General features: G+C 42.2%; 1 protein-coding gene across 4 annotated transcripts in view; it reads right to left on the reverse strand.

The window, feature by feature from the left end:
• SLC9A7 (solute carrier family 9 member A7) overlaps positions 1-22,115 on the reverse strand; it is a 149,471-nt gene that overhangs the window by 41,919 nt on the left and 85,437 nt on the right. For 3 of the 4 annotated variants that reach the window (XM_082446468.1, XM_082446467.1, XM_082446469.1), the window contains exons 6-10: positions 6,050-6,155; positions 5,576-5,717; positions 3,685-3,790; positions 2,317-2,405; positions 2,111-2,224 (exon numbers count right to left, since the gene is read on the reverse strand). In XM_082446468.1, coding sequence (XP_082302594.1) covers positions 2,111-2,224; positions 2,317-2,405; positions 3,685-3,790; positions 5,576-5,717; positions 6,050-6,155 — 557 coding nt within the window. The remainder of the gene's footprint in view (positions 1-2,110; positions 2,225-2,316; positions 2,406-3,684; positions 3,791-5,575; positions 5,718-6,049; positions 6,156-22,115) is intronic. The other variant, XM_082446470.1, reaches the window with a different exon arrangement.

Raw genomic sequence — 22,115 nt, forward strand, 5'->3', positions numbered from 1 at the left:
TCATTTCCCGCCAAACAAGGCTCAGCAGCAAGTGGGATTCCACTGGCCAATTTTCCCAACCTCCTGGCTCACAGAGACAATTTTTGGCCTGTTAAACACACTGTTGTAACTTCTTGATTTGATTAAACTGATATGGACCAAGTTTCCGACCTACCTAAAAATGAGTCCAGAAATAAGCTAAGGTGCCGTGGCTGGGGTGGGGAGTTAAGAGAAGCGAAGAGCGTGCTAGACTCTATTGGAAGAAAAAAAATCACAAGAAGAAAAACTACTAACACCTGAGTCAAACTATAAAGAGGAAGCTTGCTGGGTGAGCTCGTAAGCTTTGGTTGAAAGTAAACATCAGGGGTTTGTATGACCAGGAAGATCCTAGAAATAAGAGGTGGGGAAACTTACAGCATTCCTACCATGATGACATATTCATATTCCTCACAAGGATCAGCCTGGGGAGATTTCTCCTCCTAAGTGGCTAACATATCTTTGGGGAGGTAAGAGATGGAAAAGGAGGAGTGTGGAAGAGGAACTCTTACTGTGCAAACCAAAGAATTCAGGGAAACCGGTCATTCGTCACTTGCTGAGTTTAGAACAGAGCCCAGCAGAGAGATGCACACTGCCCTGGTCATAGGAGGAAACCACTGTGGGAGCCAGAGGAACAGGGCGCTTCCGTTTCGACCAGCTGCCAGAGCTGCAGCTGTTTCGGACAGAAGCGAGGGCGGGACTATCTTCTGCCTTCTCTAGGATAAAATACTAACTACTTTTCTTCTTTTATCGCTCTCTTTTTTTCCCCTTTTTGCTACTGTTTTGTCTTCTTTTTAACAGAAGGAAAGAGGTCGTGCTTATAACATTCTATCCCAGGAGCCACGCATAAGTCCGCAAGTGGAAGCGGCCTTCAGGATTCACAGGGGCCCCGGCTCCCCCTTGAACAAGGCCCCTGCACTGTGAACAAGGCAGCACTATCACTATCTCTCACAGGATGCCGTGCTAAGAATACAAATCAAAATGACATGCCAGGTCTTTCTTAAGAATAAAAACACTGATCCGCTGGATCTTTAGCTCTTGGTCTGTTGAGTGTGTAAATCTAAGAAATGAGCCCCAGTTGAAGCAGATAATACTCTCACTGGCAGGATTCTGGCGTGGCATTAGGCCACTGCCGCTCTCTAGCTGCTTGGTGAGTAGCATTTATACCTGCACAATAAATGAGAAGCCCAGAAGAGAAAAATACTCCTTTCTGGGGGGCCAGCATCCCAAGATCTAAGGATACCCATGAGACCTCAGAAAAGGCAAAAGGGAATAACCAGCAATAGTGGACTCCTGCTCAGAATTTGGAACACCAGGCTGAGCTGAACTGCTATAGTTCCAAGGCCTAGAAGAGTTCACTTTAATGAAAACAATAGGATCTGAGGCCAACTGAGCAAAGCCCTCAGCTGTCCACGCACTGCTGGGCATTCCTATCTCTCCTCACTTGAGAGGAGTCAACCCCCAAAACTGTGTCTCTCTTCCAAAAACTGCTCTCACGATGGGACTAAATCAAAGAACCCAGTATTTCTCCATTTTATCTTCCCTTCCTCTCCATTTCTTTTTTTTGGGGGGTTAAAGAAAAGAGTCACCATACGGAAGCTTGGGTGAAAGCGTGCACACTGCCTGCAGGCTGCCCTGGGCGGTGAGAGGAAGGGCTGCTTGCAGCCACGTGCAGCTGAGAGCAAGAGACACAGAACCTTCAGGTCTTCCAAACGGGGAACCTCCTGGATTGGAATTCACGTGGCAATGAGAAAAAAACAATTTGGGGGACTGATACGGGTTGCCGATTGTTAGCTCTGCTAGGAAGGGCGCTTTAAAAAAACAAACTACCACCTGCCAATCACCAGTGTAACAGAAAGGCCACCTTACACAGAAAATGCAGAAAGGGCAACCCTAGAATCAACACCGGTCCTTGAAATCAAATACACTTAGCTTCATATTTACCACTTAAGCCTTCTTTTTCTCATCATAAAAACACCATGAACCTGTGCTGGCTTCGTCACCTCCCTACCAAACCAGAAATTATTGTTGTTACAGCTTCCGCAGCAGTGGTCGTCTTTCCGTGTAGAAAATGGGGGAACGAAAAAAAGGATACAAAAGCTCCAATGATGAAAACGGGGCTGAAAACGTGCTTCTGGAAGGTAAACAGTGCCAGGCCCATGTAGGAGAAGATGAAGTTCTCTGCCAGGAAGTGTAACACCTCAAAGAGCTGCACGAAAAGGGAAAAGGAAGCCGTAAACCCTGTGGGTCCCCTCCCTTGTATTCGCAAGTCACTTGTGGGGACACAGGCCTCTCCCTCACCTGCTTCGTTCGACTTCTTGATTCCACCGACAGATTGTTGTAGGTGTAATGAGCTTGTGTGATTCCACAGAAAAGGACAGCTACAACGCCTGGCAAAAGAGTTAAAAAAAAAAAAATCAATGGAGGGAAAAAAAGAAGCAGAAAAAAATCCTCCCTGAAACAAAAAGTTAAGGTAGGCAAGCCCAGCATATCCAATTTCCTGAAAGTTTTTGAAAATTTCCTATTATTGAAAGCTCCCTCTGCCCACACTTCTCATATCAACCTTTGCTTCTCCCAACCCTGCCCTCCTTCAAAGCCAAGGCCCCTGATTTCCCCCTTGTTCCACTTTTAAGAGCATTCTCTCCCCTCTTCTAAACTCCTACTGAATTGGCCATCTCTATGTGGCATTTAGCATTCATTCCCTCAAAGAGACTGTGAAGTGTGCGCCCATCACACACTTTTGTCATATTTCTCTCTGTTCACTGAATGAATGAATTTAATTTCAAACCAATGCTTTATATTTTTGCATGGTCCAAGGCTACAGACAAAATGGATCCAGAGTACTAGTCCAATTATCCTGGCCCTGATAATCTAGATTTCTGGTTAACGGTGACTATTTTGTTGTGTAAGACAATTAACACACCTGGGACTTTGCCTGTATATTTACAGATGATTGTCAAGTTTTAAAGGAAGTGAGGCATATAAAGATATGCTGCAATATTTTGAAAAGACGATAAAAAGGACTTCCGAAGTACCTGGATTATGTATAGTAACTGTACTTGAGTTTTCTAATAGAAAAATCCAATGATTTATTTTTTTTAATGAGGGAATGTGAGGAACTAAAACCACATGATCACTCACACTAATAATCTATGAAACGGGCACCATAAAAACATAGTATTGAAAAGCAATGATTAAACAGACCAGAAACAAAACAAGGAAAAATCGTGCTCACACTCATCTGAGTAGAAGCAAAATTACCTTTAAAAGGATCTATATTTTGCTTGTTATTGCTGATACGGGTTTGTAAAATAACGAAGTGATACTGTTTGTAAAATAATGAAGCAATCCAGGGGAGGATACAAAAAAGGTGTTCATATATTCAGTAACTTTTGCAGCTAAGTATCTACTTATAGTTAGAATGAGTACTCAAAGATGTAACTAAGTTTGAAACAATAAAGCTTATCCTTTAAAAAATATGTAGCTCTGGGAAACTAAATTATTCATAAGGCAGAACACCAGCCTTGCTCAGCAGTCCTCCATATGGACATTCCGTGAGTGGTTTATCAACTCTGGGCAGCAGCTACTTAAGAATTCTTCGCTCCCCTCAAGCTCCCACAGCCTCCGCCACAGTGAGGGGAAGGGTGGCCAAGGGCAGAGGAAACCCACCGGTAAACCCACAGGCTTCTGCCAAGAGGAAGGTGCTCCACGACATCAGGAAGAAGAGGGCCGTCTCCAGCAGGGGGAAGCAGTGCAGCTTGGTAAACTTGGTCACGTCAGCCCCTGTCAAGGAACTGTCTCCAGCAACAAGCATCAGGGTCACCGAGAACCACACTCTCTTAGCGCAGGACCCCTCCCTAAGGGCTACCCTTTCCCTTCAGCTCTTCCTTTGGGGCCCCAGAGCTGCTGCTTGGTTTTTAAAGTAAAGAAAATGAAGCTTCCCAGTAGAATAGAGGTTTCCAAGGGCTGGTAGAGGGCAGGATATAGGGATCATATTGTTTAACGGGCACACACTTTCTGTTGGGGATGACGAAGAAGGTTCGGGAAATAGCGGGGATGGTTACACAACATTGTGGATGCACCTAAGGCCGCTGAATTGTACACTTAAAATGGTTAAAATGGCAAATTTTATGTTTATGTATATTTTACCAAAATTTTTAAAAAATAATAATGTAACATAACAAAACCCAACGAATCGTACACTTCAAATGGGTGAATTGTATGGTATGTGAATTTCATCTCAATAAAGCTGTTTTTTAAAATTAAGCTTTCTACAGAAACTGGAAATGGGCTTTCTGTGCTCCTTGCAATGGCCACATTTCTGAGAGGCACAGTCAAGGCCTGAGGTGTGACTGGCAGGTTAGCTCTGGCAGTGCTGGGAGTGCCTCAGGCAGGCCTGGGAAGATGAGGTGCGGCAACTCTGACCTCTGTGGGCCACTGAGGCCTGAGTCCACAGCAGGTGCCTAATGCATGCATGAGGGAGCGAGGGAGGGAGGAAGGCACAATGCCAGGGGCAACTACAAAGTGCTGGTGTCACCTTTTGGGATCGGCAATTCCCCTCCTAACAGTGCCATTCCATGGCAGGCCAGCTTAGAACCATCTCGTGAGTGGTTTCAATGAGCAGTATAAATCCCCAGCACATCAAAGGGCCCTGATGAAGAAAGCAGTCTAAATCTGCACAGTCCAATACGGTAGCCGCTAGCCACATGTGGCTACCTGACACTTAAAATGTGGCTAGTCTGAATTAAGATGTGCTGAAAGAGCAAAATACACACCATATTTCCAAGATTTAGTACAAAAGTTGAATGAATAAAATCTCATTAATAATTTGTATAAGTTTTGTTAATAATTTGTGTATCAACTCCAGGCTGAAATGATGGGGCTCCCATTACAGCTGTATTGGACACTAGTGATCTAAATGCCATTGAAAGAAGATATGATGAAGGACTGAGCACACCTGTGGAAGTCTTGCCTGCTCATTCTGCACTTTGCTTTTATGTTGGTTGGTTGGTTGGTTGGTTTTTAAGTCAATATTGTGCAGTCCTTGGCTTAAGGAAGGCCACCTTGCTGTAATTCCCCCAGATAGTCCCTGGCTAGTTACGGCCACGTTAGCCCCATATGGCCTGGAACAGTGGACAACAGCAGTCAGGCTGGGGCTAAAGTACTTCACAGCCTGCTTCCTCCCAGCCTCCTGAGAGGTGGTCCCTGATTCCCAGCCTCCTCCTGGCTCTTCCACTCTTTCCGCCCCACCCCATCCCCCCAAAAAAACTGACGCTTCCCCCAAGCTCCTATCTCCAACAGGTTTATAGGAAGGACAGAAAACACAAAGGTGAGGACAGAGCTAAGCCAAGAGCTACACTCTCACACATTTTCTCAAACTCTTAGCTAGGCCATCGACTGTCATGTTTCACCAAAGGGTGACATTTCAGGAGCCCCCAGCCCCCCGTGGAACAATTAATTTAAGATTCATTTCTGAAAGGAAGAACTGAGAACTTTCTTCTCCCAAGTGCAATGCCACATAGTCATACTTAGGCAGGGGCAGAAACTACAAAAAGGATATTAGAGCAGTCACAACACCAGTCACAGCTCCCATGGTAAAAGAGCCACTAAATATACCTAGAAAAATGCCAACTGACTTAAAAAAGGCAGCAGCATCAAAGGCGTGAGTGTTCAGCCCCGCTGGCTGGTAGGCAACAATAGACCTGGAGTTTAAAGAGAGAGTTAAAAAACACTAAGCTGGTTTTACACCATGGTACTTACAAATATCGACAAACATAGGTATCTACACTCTGCAGAGGACTCCCCATGGTGCATTCGTTTAATTTAATCTTCAGTCACCACGTTATGATGGTATCGGCATTCCAATCGCTGCCGACTGGACAAAGCAACATAACTTTATCAACTAAGTTGATAAACCTCATTTAGAAAAGCACCCAATTCAAAATTTAACACTTTTAAGATGGGCCTCTGATTTTAGCCCAGAGCATTCAGGAAGCCAGAGTCTCTCTTCCCAGGCAGAAATATTGTTACTTACGAGGACAGTACAATGGCAACAGCATCATTTAGGACACTTTCTCCAAACAGAAGTGCATAAAGGTCCACATCTGCATGCAATTCATTAAATATCGCCAGTACAGTCACTAAAACATGGGCCAAAAGCATACACATTAGTTGCGGTTTCTGACTTTAAGCCATTGATAACAAATTCATAGAAGCAATTCTTATCTTTGGTGGGACAGGGTGGTTTGGGAGACAGTAAGGGAGTCAAAGATGGGTCGTCTGTCTATGGCAGAAATGAAAATGGCAATCTTCCTAATCTTAATGATATGATGCTTGATTCTAATAACACTGTGCTCTCCACTGTAATACCGTCACACTTTGAAAACACTTCTATTACAGAACTTAAAAAATAATCACAATTAATGTGACTTGGCTCTACTGGTGGGTTGAAATCTCTTTGAAGGCAGAAACCCTATTTTATTTTTTATCTTATTGAAGTATAGTTGATTTACAAAGTTATGTTAGTTTCAGATTACAGCAAAGTGATTCAGATATATATATATATATATATATATATTTGAATACACACACACACACATACACATTCTTTTTCGTATTCTTTTCCATTATGGTTTATCACAGGATATTGAATATAGTTCCCTGTGCTATACAGTAGGACCCTGTTGTTTATCCATTCTATTGATACATATAACAGTCTGCATCTGCTAATCCAAAACTCCCACTCCATCCCTCACCCACCCTCCTCTCCTTTGGCAACCACAAGTCTGTTCTCTATGTCTGTGAGTCTCTTTCTGTTTCATAGATACGTTCGTTCGCGTCATATTTTAGATTCCACATATAAGTGATATCATATGGTATTTGTCTTTCTCTTTCTGACTTACTTCACTTAGTATGGTAGTCTCTAGGTCCATCCATGTTGCTGCAAAGAAACCCTATTTTATTGATCACTGTGCTCCAGCACAGGGTCGGGGCACAGTGAAGGTTTAATAAAGGATTATGAAATAATGGAAGTCTTCACTTATAACAGAGTATACATAATTACACTTCTCACAGTTTTCACATTTCATAAACATTTAAATATCAGCTATTTTTGATTAGGAACCAAGATGGCGAAGTAGAAGGACGTGCTCTCACTCCCTCTTGCGAGAACACCAGAATCACAACTGGCTGCTGGACAATCATCCACAGAAAGACACTGGAACTCACCAAAAAAGATACCCCACATCCAAAGACAAAGGCGAAGCCACAATGAGACAGTAGGAGGGGTGCAATCACAGTAAAATCAAATCCCATAACTGCTGGGTGGGTGACTCACAAACTGGAGAACACTTATACCACAGAAGTCCACCCACTAGAGTGAAGGTTCTAAGCCCCACATCAGGCTTCCCAACCTGGGGGTCTGGCAACGGGAGGAGGAATTCATAGAGAATCAGACTTTGAATGTTAGCGGGATTTGATTGCAGGACTTTGACAGGATTGGGGGAAACAGAGACTGCACTCTTGGAGGGCACACACAAAGTAGTGTGTGCATCGGGACCCAGGGGAAGGAGCAGTGACCCCAGGGGAGACTGAACCAGACCCACCTGCTAGTGTTGGAGGTCTCCTGCAGAGGCGGGGGGTGTCTGTGGCTCACTGTGAGGACAAGGACACTGGCAGCAGAAGTTTTGGAAAGTACTCCTTGTCCTGAGCCTTCCCAGAGTCTGCCATTAGCCCCACCAAAGAGCCCAGATAGGCTCCAGTGTTGGCTCGCCTCAGGCAAAACAACCAACAGGGAGGGAACCCAGCCCCACCCATCAGCAGACAAGTAGATTAAAGTTTTACTGAGCTCTGCGCACCAGAGCAACAGCCAGCTCTACCCACCACCAGTCCCTCCCATCAGGAAACTTGCACAAGCCTCTTAGATAGCCTTATCCACCAGAGGGCAGACAGCAGAAGCAAGAAGAACTACAATCCTGCAGCCTGTAGAACAAAAACCACAGTTACAGAAAGACAGACAAGATGAAAAGGCAGAGGGCTATGTCCCAGATGAAGGAACAAGATAAAACCCCAGAAAAACAACTAAATGAAGTGGAGATAGGCAATCTTCCAGTAAAAGAATTCAGAATAATGATAGTGAAGATGATCTAGGGCCTCGGAAAAACAATGGAGGCAAAGATCGAGAAGATGCAAGAAATGTTTAACAAAGATCTAGATGAATTAAAGAACAAACACCTGGAAGAATTAAAGACCAAACAAACAGAGATGAACAATACAATAACTGAAATGAAAAATACACTAGAAGTAATCAATAGCAGAATAACTGAGGCAGAAGAACGGATAAGTGACCTGGAAGACAGAATGGTGGAATTCACTGCTGTGGAACAGACTAAAGAAAAAAGAATGAAAAGAAATGAAGACAGCCTAAGAGACCTCTGGAACAACATAAAACACAACAACATTTGCATTATAGGGGTCCCAGAAGGAGAAGATAGAGAGAAAGGACCCGAGAAAATCTTTGAAGAGATTATAGTCGAAAACTTCCCTAACATGGGAAAGGAAATAGCCACCCAAGTCCAGGACGCACAGAGAGTCCCATACAGGATAAACCCAAGGAGAAACACACCGAGACACATAGTAATCAAATTGGCAAAAATTAAAGACAAAGAAAAACCACTGAAAGCAGCAAGGGAAAAACGACAAATAACATACAAGGGAACGCCCATAAGGTTAACAGCTGATTTCTCAGCAGAAACTCTACAAGCCAGAAGGGAGTGGCATGATATACTTAAAGTGATGAAAGGGAAGAACCTACAACCAAGATTACTCTACCCGGCAAGGACCTCATTCAGCTTCGATGGAGAAATCAAAAGCTTTACAGACAAGCAAAAGCTAAGAGAATTCAGCACAACCAAACCAGCCCTACAACAAATGCTAAAGGAACTTCTCTAAGTGGGAAACACAAGAGAAGAAAAGGACCTACAAAAACAAACCCAAAACAATTAAGAAAATGGTCATAGGAACATACATATCGATAATTACCTTAAACGTGAATGGATTAAATGCTCCAACCAAAAGACACAGGCTTGCTGAATGGATACAAAAATAAGACCCCTATACATGCTGTCTACAAGGGACCCACTTCAGACCTAGGGACACATACAGACTGAAAGTGAGGGGATGGAAAAAGATATTCCATGTAAATGGAAATCAAAAGAAAGCTGGAGTAGCAATACTCATATCAGATCAAATAGACTTTAAAATAAAGAATGTTACAAGAGACAAGGAAGGACACTACATAATGATCAAAGGATCAATCCAAGAAGAAGATATACAATTATAAATATATATGCACCCAACATAGGAGCACCTCAATACATAAGGTAACTGCTAACAGCTCTAAAAGAGGAAATCGACAGTAACACAATAATAGTGGGGGACTTTAACACCTCACTTACACCAATGGACAGATCATCCAAAATGAAAATAAATAAGGAAACAGAAGCTTTAAATGACATAACAGACCAGATAGATTTAATTGATAAAAACTGCAGATTACACTTTCTTCTCAAGTGTGCACGGAACATTCTCCAGGATAAATCACATCTTGGGTCACAAATCAAGCCACAGTAAATTTAAGAAAATTGAAATCATATCAAGCATCTTTTCTGGCCACAACACTATGAGATTAGAAATGAATTACAGGGAAAAACACGTAAAAAACACAAACACATGGAGGCTAAACAATACGTTACTAAATAACCAAGAGATCACTGAAGAAATCAAAGAGGAAATCAAAAAATACCTGGAGACAAATGACAATGAAAACACGACAATCCAAAACCTATGGGATACAGCAAAAGCAGTTCTAAGAGGGAAGTTTATAGCTATACAAGCCTACCTCAAGAAACAAGAAAAATCTCAAATAAACAATCTAACCTTACACCTACAGGAACTAGAGAAAGAAGAACAAACAAAACCCAAAGTTAGTAGAAGGAAAGAAATCATAAAGATCAGAGCAGAAATAAATGAAATAGAAACAAAGAAAACAATAGCAAAGATCAATAAAACTAAAAGCTGGTTCTTTGAGAAGATAAACAAAATTGATAAACCATTAGTCAGACTCATCAAGAAAAAGAGGGAGAGGACTCAAATCAATAAAATTAGAAATGAAAAAGGAGAAGTTACAACAGACACGGCAGAAATACAAAGCATCCTAAGAGACTACTACAAGCAACTCTATGCCAATAAAATGGACAACCTGGAAGAAATGGACAAATTCTTAGAAAGGTATAACCTTCCAAGACTGAACCAGGAAGAAATAGAAAATATGAAGAGACCAATCACAAGTAATGAAATTGAAACTGTGATTAAAAATGTTCCAAAAAACAAAAGTCCAGGACTGGATGGCTTCACAGGTGAATCCTATCAAACATTTAGAGAAGAGTTAACACACATCCTTCTCAAACTCTTCCAAAAAATTGCAGAGGAAGGAACACTCCCAAACTCATTCTATGAGGCCACCTTCACCCTGATACCAAAACCAGACAAAGATGTCACAAAGAAAGAAAACTACGGACCAATATCACTGATGAATATAGATGCAAAAATTCTCAACAAAATACTAGCAAACAGAATCCAACAACACATTAAAACGATCATACACCATGATCAAGTGGGATTTATCCCAGGGATGCAAGGATTCTTCAATATACGCAAATCAGTCAATGTGATATACCATATTAACAAATTGAAGAATAAAAACCATATGATCATCTCAATAGATGCAGAAAAAGCTTTTGACAAAATTCAACACCCATTTATGTATGATAAAAACTCTCCAGAAAGTGGGTATAGAGGGAACCTACCTCAACATAATAAAGGCCATATATGACAAACCCACAGCAAACATCATTCTCAATGGTGAAAAACTGAAACATTTCCTCTAAGATCAGGGACAAGACAAGGATGCCCACTCTCGCCACTATTATTCAACATAGTTTTGGAAGTCCTAGCCATGGCAATCAGAGAAGAAAAAGAAATAAAAGGAATACAAATTGGAAAAGAAGAAGTAAAACTGTCACTGTTTGCAGATGACATGATACTGTACATAGAGAATCCTAAAGACGCCACCAGAAAACTACTAGAGCTAATCAATCAATTTGGTAAAGCTGCAGGATACAAAATTAATGCACAGAAATCTCTTGCATTCCCATACACTAATGATGAAAAATCTGAAAGAGAAATTAAAGAAACACTCCCCTCTACCACTGCAACAAAAAGAATAAAATACCTAGGAATAAACCTACCTAGGGAGACAAAAGACCTGTATGCAGAAAACTATAAGACACTGATGAAAGAAATTAAAGATGATACCAACAGATGGAGAGGTATACCATGTTCTTGGATTGGAAGAATCAATATTGTGAAAATGACTAAACTACCCAAAGCAATCTACAGATTAAATGCAATCCCTATCAAATTACCAATGGCATTTTTTTACAGAACTAGAACAAAAAAATCTTAAAATTTGTATGGAAACACAGAAGACCCCAAATAGCCAAAGCAGTCTTGAGGGAAAAAAAGGGAGCTGGAGGAATCAGACTCCCTGATTTCAGACTATACTACAAAGCTACAGTAATCAAGACACTATGGTACTGACAGAAAAACAGAAACATAGATCAATGGAACAAGATAGAAAGCCCAGAGATAAACCTACGCACCTATGGTCAACTAATCTATGAAAAAGGAGGCAAGGATATACAATGGAGAAAAGACAGTCTCTTCAATAAGTGGTGCTGGGAAAACTGGACAGCTACATGTAAAAGAATGAAATTAGAACACTCCCTAACACCATACACAAAAATAAACGCAAAATGGATTACAGACCTAAATGTAAGACCAGACACTATAAAACTCTTAGAGGAAAACATAGGAAGAACACTCTTTGACATAAATCACAGCAAGATCTCCTTTGACCCACCTCCTAGAGAAATGGAAATAAAAACAAAAGTAAACAAATGGGACCTAATGAATCTTAAAAGCTTTTGCACAGCAAAGGAAACCATAAACAAGACGAAAAGACAACCCTCAGAATGGGAGAAAATATTTGCAGACGAATCAACAGACAAAGGATTAATCTCCAAAATACATAAACAGCTCATGCAGCTCAATATGAAAACAACAAACAACCCAATTCAAAAATGGACAGAAGACCTAAATAGACATTTCTCCAAAGAAGACATACAGATGGTCAAGAAGCACATGAAAAGCTGCTCAACATCACTAATCATTAGAGAAATGCAAATCAAAACTACAATGAGGTATCACCTCACCCCAGTTAAAATGGGCATCATCAGAAAATCTACAAACAACAAATGCTGGAGAGGGTGTGGAGAAAAGGGAACCCTCTTGCACTGTTGGTGGGAATGTAAGTTGATACAGCCACTATGGAGAACAGTATGGAGGTTCCTTAAAAAACTAAAAATAGAATTACCGTATGATCCAGCAATCCCACTATTGGGCATGTACCCAGAGAAAACCATAATTCAAAAAGACACATGCACCCCAATGTTCATTGCAGCACTACTTACAATAGCCAGGTCATGGAAGCAACCTAAATGCCCATCGACAGACGAATGGATAAAGAAGATGTGGTATATATGTACAATGGAATATTACTCAGCCATAAAAAGGAACGAAATTGGGTCATTTGCAGAGACGTGGATGGATCTAGAGACTGTCATACAGAGTGAAGTAAGTCAGAAAGAGAAAAACAAATATCGTATATTAATGCATATATGTGGAACCTAGAAAATGGTACAGATGAACCGGTTTGCAGGACAGAAATTGAGACACAGATGTAGAGAACAAAGGTATGGACACAAAGGGGGGAAAGCGGCAGGGGGGTGGGGATGGTGGTGTGATGAATTGGGCAATTGGGATTGACATGTATACACTGATGTGTATAAAATTGATGACTAATAAGGACCTGCTGTATAAAAAAAAACTAAATTAAATTAAAAAATTTTTTTTAAAAATCAGCTATTTTCCAGACCAGCAGCTCTCATACTTTTGATCTCAGGACTCCTTTAAACCCTTAGAAAATTCTGAGGCTCCAAAGAGCTTTAGTTTTGTGGGCTATAGGTATCAATATTTACTGTATTGAATAAAACAAAAAATTCAATATTTATTCATTTAAATTACTAGTAAAACCATTATATGTTAACATATTTTTAATGAAAAATATATTTTCCAAAAAAAAAATAGTGAGAAGAGAGCCACTGTTTTACATTTTCTCAGATCTCTTTAACATCTGAAGTAATGGAAGATAGATGGTTCTCATATCTGTTTCTGCATTCGATCAACAGAGAGTGAGTATGACACATTATACAGCCCCTGGAAAACTCCAGTCAATGGTACACTTGTGAAAGAACGTAAGTTAAAAAGACAAATGATGTACTACTATTATTATTAAATCAGTTTTGACTTTATGGACCCACCTGAAAAGGCTTTGGAGTTTCTCAACTTCAGTTCTACTGATATTCGGGGCCATATAACTCTGTCGTGGGGGCTGTCCTGTGCATCGTAAGACAGTTTAGCAGCATCCCTGACCTCTACCCACAAGATACCAGTAGCACTGCACATTCTCCCCTGCCAAGTTGTGACAACTAAAAATGTCTCCAGACATTGCCAAATGTCTGCTGGGCGGGGGTTGGGGGGAGGGGTGTGGCGCAGAATCACCCCCGGTTGAGAACCACTGCTCTAAATGTATACATGCAGGCGGGGTTCTCTTTCAACACTCACACCCAACTACCTTCTGCTTTGTTAGTTTCTGCCATAAGGACCTGAAAAACTAAACTCACTTCTTCAGCTTCCCTTGTGGTGAGTGCCACTTTTGCTGCCTGGAAGAGGGTGGAGACTGGACGCAGTGCAGTCATCTTGCCTCCATGGGGCAACTAAGGTGTGTCTGAAACCCAAGGGTAATGCCCTAGAAAGACTGAGTGCCTGGATGCCTGATTGTAGTGGCAGCCATGGCACCAGCTCGGAGCCGTTAGCCAAGATAAATAGCTCTCTGTTTAAGCTACTATTAGCCAGATTTTTCTGTTATTTGCAGCCAAACGCATTACTAACTGACACTATTAGAAAACAAAACCAAACAAATATTTAGCACTATTATAAGCCAACCACTCTTGTAACCATCATCCAGTTCAAGAAATGGAACTTTGCCAGCCCCCACAGAAGCCCCCCACAGTATGTACCATCCCAATCTCAAGCCCCTTCCTTCACTCAAAAGTAACCAGTAACCTGATTTATAGGAATCATTTCCTTGCATTTCCTTATAGTTTGACCACCAACATATATTCCTTGACACTATCATTCGGGGTTTACCCATTTTCAAATTTATTGTTTTAATACTTTACATCTCTTTTTCTCCATGGGTTCCCCCTCCATTCCTTTCTGTCAGCTCTCTTTTCATAACGTCCTATTGTGTAGTCCTCTCATTTCTGAATTTTCCAATCCTGATGTATACAGTTCTTGTATAACTTCTATCATTTTCTTAACTTCCTTTAGCTTCTGTTGGAATGTTAATAAAGTTTCATCTGCTTTGGGACCCTCTTCTTCTGGTATGACTTCATTATCTGTAACTTTATTATTCATAGGGGTTATCCCCATTTTTTCTTATATTTACATGAAGTTCAACCTCAATCCGTTTCTGCTGCCCATATTAAGTGAGGTGGGTAGGGGGTAGAAGGCCCAGAACAGCTTTTCCAGTTTCATGGCTCTAGGGCTCCCTCTTCTGGTTTTACACTGAAGTATTAAAAATACGGCCCAGAGGCGTAGCCACCCGGAGGTGTAGCCAATACTCAGATCTACTTCCTCTGGCCTTCTCCACCATTACTATCTGAGCTTTCTTTCTCCTTTAATGCCCCATCAATCAAGGTCTGTGATCCAAGCAGGTCATTTTTAGGGAGTGGCTCTGTCCTTGCAGAGAGATCTTCTACAAGGGATTTCCTGAGAGGTCTGAGGGCCCAGGTCACTCCAGCAGCCTCACACCTCCTCCAGTCTCCTTGCCCTCACCCACAAATTAGAGCCTGAAAAGCCTCCTCCCAGTATTAACTGCTGTTATCCAATACGACCATAAAATTCTTTACTCCCAGTGGGGATCCCGCCTTTTGAGTGTGAATACTTATGGGAAATTTCTAGGTTCCCTGACAATCAAAATGACCAGCAGCCCCCTCTTTCCTTTGCTTCCTCCAGCGCAGCTGCTGTTCTTATCCGTAAGTCTCACTGCTACCGGTAGTTTGACCCCACCAGTTGATAACTGGGGATTCATGGAGATACTCTGTTGCTAGTTGAGTCTGTGTTTTCTTTTTTGCTGTCTTGCTTTCTCTATTTTTGTTAGGGATTAAGGGAGATTCTGAAACCACTTCCCATCACGCCTTTCTTTTCAAAAAGTTTAACTCATTTATTGAGAGTAAACAAAAAATAATTTGGATTTGAAAAATGTCAACTATATCATGAGGCTGCTCCAGATAATCGTAAATCTAGGCAATAAAACCACTACTCTAAGCTTTCAGATGCTAACCAGACATCAACAGGGGGCATCACCAGCAGGCATACTTCCTAAAGGACAGACATGTCATCTGTATAAAACAAGACGCTAACAAGGTCAATCTCTTTCTTCCACCCTTGAAAACAATTTATCAAGTTACACAACAGGAAAAATCTTTAGGGATTAGGCTAAAAAAAGTTCTTGTTTTCTGGATTATTTATTACATGAACGATATGTGTGGCTCCTTACATAAAACCTGCGACAGTTAATTTTACTCGTCAACTTGACTGGACCATGGGGTGCCCAGTTATTCGATTAAACATTATTCTGGATGTGTCTGTGAGGTTCTGGATGAGATTCACATTTGAATCAGTAGACTGAGTAAAGCAGATGGCCCCCCTCAATGAGGGTGGGACTCATGTGGTCTGTTGAAGGTTTCACTAGAACAAAAAGGCAGAGTAAGGGAGAATTCACTTTCTCTGCCTGTCTTTGGACCCAGACTGGAACTACAGCAGTGGCTCTCCTGGTTCTCAAGCCTTTGCACGGCAGATCTTGAGACTTCTTAGCCTCCATAATCACATGAGCCAACTCCTTACAATCAAGCAGTCAATCAATATGTCTCTTTCCCTCTCCCCCTCACACACACGTATGTCTCCTATTTATTCTGTTTCTTTGAAGAAACCTGACTGATACAAAACCTCTACTCTTAGTTTATCATTATATGACACAAGAATTGTCTTGTTTTGAACCCAATGCTGAAGAAAAATTAACAATGATAATAATAACAATTATTAGGGTCTTACTGGGAAGCAGGCACTATGCTAAACATTTTACAATCTCATTTAGTCCTCATAAAAACCCTAGGAAGGTAGTAGTATCATATCTCCCAATTTAGAGATGAGAAAACAGGCCGTGTGTGGTGGGTTGCTTTCTGCTGCGGTAACAAACTTCCCAAAATCTCAGTGGTCAAACGCGAGAGAAATTTTATCTATTACTCATACAGTACGTCCACTGGGGGTTTGCACCAGAGGCCTCTATTCACATCAGTCAGTCAGTCACTCAGGGACTCAGGACTGGCGGAGGCTAATCTCAACGAACAGAGCACGGGGCTGGCAGCCCAGGACACCTGGGTCCCAGGACTTTATCAGCGAGGGTTCTGGCAGGAAACAGATGAGTAATTTGAGGAGTGTTTATAAAGGCATTATTTATAGAAGTGTGTAGAGAGCACGGGAGAGGGGGAGGGCAGTACCTGTGGCTGAAAACAGGGAGCTTTTATACCATCCCTAGGCTCAAAGGGTCCAGGGAAGGAGTGGTTGCCAGAACCAGGAGCGGTGTGGAGAGGGTCACCCAACAGGAGCCGTGACCTTTGTTCAAGGGACACAGCCAGCCCACAGGGACCCTGCATGCCCAGCCTCCTCCCAGTCTCCCACTGGTGCTCCCCCTGTGGACAAATCCAATGGGAAAGTAGGAAGGCAAAGGAACCTTTGCAATCTTCCATACCAGTCAGCCTCCCAGTGCCAAGAAGAGAGTGGGGAAGGGTGGTGTGGAAATGTGGAGGGGCAAACGGAAGCCGTCCAATAGTGCACAGCAAAGTCCAAAGACAGAGTAAAGCGAAGCCTTGAGTACATGATTTTCAAAAGCTCCTTTAACTTTTAAACACTATTTTCCTAAAATACGACTGTACCAGTAGTAAAAAATAATAATAATGTGTAGTTAACTCATTTATTTATGACAATAAACACTAGCTCTGCATAAATAATAATTAACACTTTGTACTGGTCTGAATTTGGCTGTTCTGAATTTCAATTTCTCATTCTCCCTGCCCATCACCTTAAAAAGCAAGGCAGGAAGTCGGCCATGTCCCTCCTGGGCAAGCCTGTGCCCAACCAAGATGAGGACTACGGGTGCGGACAACCAGAAGGTGATGCGGGGGTGGGGGTAGGAAGGGGATGACAGACTGGGTGAGTGGCTCCCCCCACAGCTGGACCCTTGCAATCAGAGAGAACAAGGTCACAACAGCTGTTTCCAACTGGACATGGACTGAGAAATTACAATTCACTGACTGAAGACTACTGGTACAGGTATCTAAAAAGCGGTGGGAAAAATGAAACAATAGTGGAAAGAGAAAGAAGGAAAAATCAAGAACCTGACTTTGTTCCTTCAACTAACTTTCCCTGAACACTCCATCTGTGTACTAAGGAGTACTTAGCACTTGCGAACGCTCAGCACAAAGCGGCAAGTAATGTTATGTAGAAAATAGACCTGACTCAGGAGCTGTGGGAGCTACTGACTGAAGCAGTAAAGGAAGAATAACCAGGCAGGCGGCAGATTTGAACTCAGTCTCAAAGACTAAGCAAAAGACTGACCAGCCTGGGTGGTGCAACTAGAGAATTACTCTCTGACAGCACAGATCGCAGCTTTTGAAACCTGTGAGTGGGTCTGATTGACTCGAGGGGTGTAAAAGTGACAGGATTACAGTGAGAGGAATCACTGCATAATGGTTCACAGGAAGGAAGGGCGCTCATTTTCTCTGGTAGCTGCTTACGAATGTAGCAATACTACAGGTTGGAAACTTATATTTTCTTTCCTGAGTTGTGGATCCATTTAAGTAACAGTCCACAAAGATGGCACGTGGCACCCATGACACACAACCACGGAATGGAGAGGGCTCCTGGTCACAGAGCAGCCTATGGCACACCACGCACAGGCTGCCCCCATCAACGGGAAGACCAAACACAAGAGCCAAGTACAGTGAAATCAGGGACAAGGACTCTTACTCTTTCATCCCAATACCAGAATTTCTGTTTGATGCACCAGGCACAAGAAGTCAATTTGGTCTTATGGTTCCCCTCTAACTCTGCACTTAAAGTTTTTATTTCTTTTATGGCCCAAGTTCTCAAACAACAGATTTTTAGGAAGCTGGTAAAACACTTTTAATTTACAAAAGCATTCTACATTTCAGAAAGACTTCCATTAAAAAGCAGTTAAAGTTAATGTCCTGATGTTTAATAAGTTTAAAGTTTCAATTTTCTAGAACTTTCATTTCTATAAAACCCTTACTGTGCCAATCTTCACAGGACAAATAAAAATGGTGTGTCATGGTAATGCCTTCCATTATTTTCTACCACAGTATGGACACATTAAAGTGAAGTAAACAATTACAAAGATAATCTGGAAAAATAAGCCTTTCTATCCAATTAAATGAAGCGACACTAATGGCTCAGAAAACAGTATCAGTAATCTTTATGTTACACTAACTTCCCTTTGCTTATTGGTGGTACTAGTAAGATGTTAGTAATAAAGTTATAGATGAGTATAGTTAGTAATATATTTTCAGAGACACTAAACACCTTTCTTAAACTTATATAGAATCATTTCTCAACAGACACACATTTGGAGATGTCACAGACATTGTAGTGTTAGAATAATAAAGCTACTTTTCACAGTGCTTAGGTTAAGTGGTAACCTGTTATTAAACACACACATACACACACACACACACACACACACACACACACACAGGTAAAACAGAGAAATCTCTGCCTGAGTCAGAAGATGTTGATAGAGACCAACATAATCAGCAGATGATATGCTCAACACTTTACATGCATTATCTCATTTAATCTTCACAATAGCCCTTCACAATAGGAAACAGGTACCATTATTCCTACTTCATAAATGAGGAAACTGATGCTCAGGAGATAAAGTGTGCCCAGGCCACCCGGTTAGTGACTGGCAGGGCTAGAACTCAAACCACCACCTGCAACTCCACATCCCACATTCTTTTCACAAACAAGGGTGCTTCAACCAGCCAAGTCTTCAGTATCAATTTACTTAGAGTGTTTGTAAGAAAACAGGGGGGTGAGAGGGACTTCCCTGGTGGCCCAGTGGTTAGGACTTCACGCTTCCACTGCAGGGGGCATGGGTTCGATCCCTGGTCAGGGAACTAAGATCCCACATGCCTCGTGGTGCGGCCAAAAAAAAAAAGAAAAAAAAATTTAAAAATAAATAGGGGGCGGTGAGAGAGATCAATGGTTTTTAATCATCAAGAGTTTTCAGAGCCACACAACTGTCTAGAGCTGTGCTATCCAATGCGGTAGCCACTAGCCACATGCAGCCATTTAAACTTAAATTACTGGGCATAAAATTAAAAAATCAGTTCTTCGGTTGCACTATCACACATTTCAAGTGCTCAACAGCCACACGTAGCTACTGGCTACCATAAAGGATTGGGAAGACTATAGAATATTTCTATCACCACAGAAAGGTCTATTGGGTAGCGCTGATCTAGAGGGCCCCCCAAGAGGCATGGTGAAGTGGAGGTGGGGCATGGTGGGAATCTGCATATCTTAGAGATCATTACTGCCCAGAATGTTAGAGGACATCATAGACAATGAAAAGGCCTTTCCATCTGTACTGTAAGAACAAGATCAGCTTTCTCCATAAATTCTTTCCCTGCAATGGCACTCTCAGTGGTTAACACTAGAGGAAAGAATAGCCATAACTACTTTATGTGAACCGATTCAATTATGGGTTCCAAATTGGAGAGGACAGCTTGTTTGTTTGTTTGTTTTGAGCTGCAGGGGAGGAAGGGTATATAATAATTCCACTTTTAAGAACTGGTTCAACTAACACTTGAAAAATACAAGGTAAGTTTTGTGGGGAACCAAGATGGCGGAGTAGAAGGACGTGCTCTCACTCCCTCTTGCGAGAGCACCAGAATCACAACTGGCTGCTGGACAATCATTGACAGGAAGACCCTGGACTTCACCAAGGAGGATACCCCACGTCCAAGGACAGAGGAGAAGCCACAGTGAGACGGTAGGAGGGGCGCAATCAGACTAAAATCAAATCCCATAACTGCTGGGTGGGTGACTCACAGACTGGCGAACACTTATACCACAGAAGTCCACCCACTGGAGTGAAGGTTCTGAGCCCCACGTCAGGCTTCCCAACCTGGGGGTCCGGCTACGGGAAGAGGAATTCCTAGAGAATCAGACTTTGAAGCCTAGTGGGAATTGATTGCAGGACTTTGACAGGACTGGGGGAAACAGAGACCCCACTCTTGGAGGGCACACACAAAGTAATGTGTGCATCGGGACCCAGGGGAAGGAGCAGTGACCCTGGGGGAGACTGAACCAGACCTACCTGCTGGTGTTGGGGGGTCTCCTGCAGAGGCAAGTGGTGGCTCTGTTTCACCGTGGGGATAAGGACACTGGCAGCCGAGGTTCTGGGAAGTTCTCCTTGGCGTGAGCCCTCCCAGAGTCTGCCATTAACCCCACCAAAGAGCACGGGTAGGCTCCAGTGTTGGGTTGCCTCAGGCAAAACAACCAACAGGGAGGGAACCCAGCCCCACCCATCAACAGTCAAGTGGATTAAGGTTTTACTGAGCTCTGACGCCACAGCAACAGGGAGGGAACCCAGCCCCACCCATCAACAGTCAAGTGGATTAAGGTTTTACTGAGCTCTGACCGCCACAGCAACAGGCAGCTCTACCCACCACCAGAGCCTCCCATCAAGCCTCTTAGATAGCCTCAACCACCAGAGGGCAGACAACAGAAGCAAGAAAAACTACAATCCTGCAGCCTGTGGACCAAAAACCACAGTTACAGAAAGATAGACAAGATGAAAAGGCAGAGGGCTATGTACCAGATGAAGGAACAAGAAAAAACCCCAGAAAAACAACTAAATGAAGTGGAGATAGGAAACCTTCCAGAAAAAGAATTCAGAATAATGATAGTGAAGATGATCCAGGACCTCGGAATAAGAATGGAGGCAAAAATTGAGAAGATGCAAGAAATGATTAACAAAGACCTAGAAGAATTAAAGAACAAACAAACAGAGATGACCAATACAATAACTGAAATGAAAACTACAGTAGAAGGAATCAATAGCAGAATAACTGAGGCAGAAGAACGGATAAGTGACCTGGAAGACAGAATGGTGGAATTCACTGCTGCGGAACAGACTAAAGAAAAAAGAATGAAAAGAAATGAAGACAGCCTAAGAGACGTCTGGGACAACATTAAACGCAACAACATTCGCATGATAGGGGTCCCAGAAGGAGAAGAGAGAGAGAAAGGACCAGAGAAAATATTTGAAGAGATTATAGTCGAAAACTTCCCTAACATGGGAAAGGAAATAGCCACCCAAGTACAGGAAGCGCAGAGAGTCCCATACAGAATAAACCCAAGGAGAAACACGCCGAGACACATAGTAATCAAAGTGGCAAAAATTAAAGACAAAGAAAAATTATTGAAAGCAGCAAGGGAAAAACGACAAATAACATACAAGGGAACTCCCATAAGGTTAACAGCTGATTTCTCAGCAGAAACTCTGCAAGCCAGAAGGGAGTGCCATGATATACTTAATGTGATGAAAGGGAAGAACCTACAACCAAGATTACTCTACCCGGCAAGGATCACATTTAGATTTGATGGAGAAATCAAAAGCTTTACAGACAAGCAAAAGCTAAGAGAATTCAGCACCACCAAACCAGCTCTACAGCAAATGCTAAAGGAACTTCTCTAAGTGGGAAACACAAGAG

The sequence above is a fragment of the Balaenoptera physalus genome (genome assembly GCF_965194825.1).
Source record: "Balaenoptera physalus genome assembly, chromosome: X".
NCBI lineage: Eukaryota > Metazoa > Chordata > Mammalia > Artiodactyla > Balaenopteridae > Balaenoptera > Balaenoptera physalus.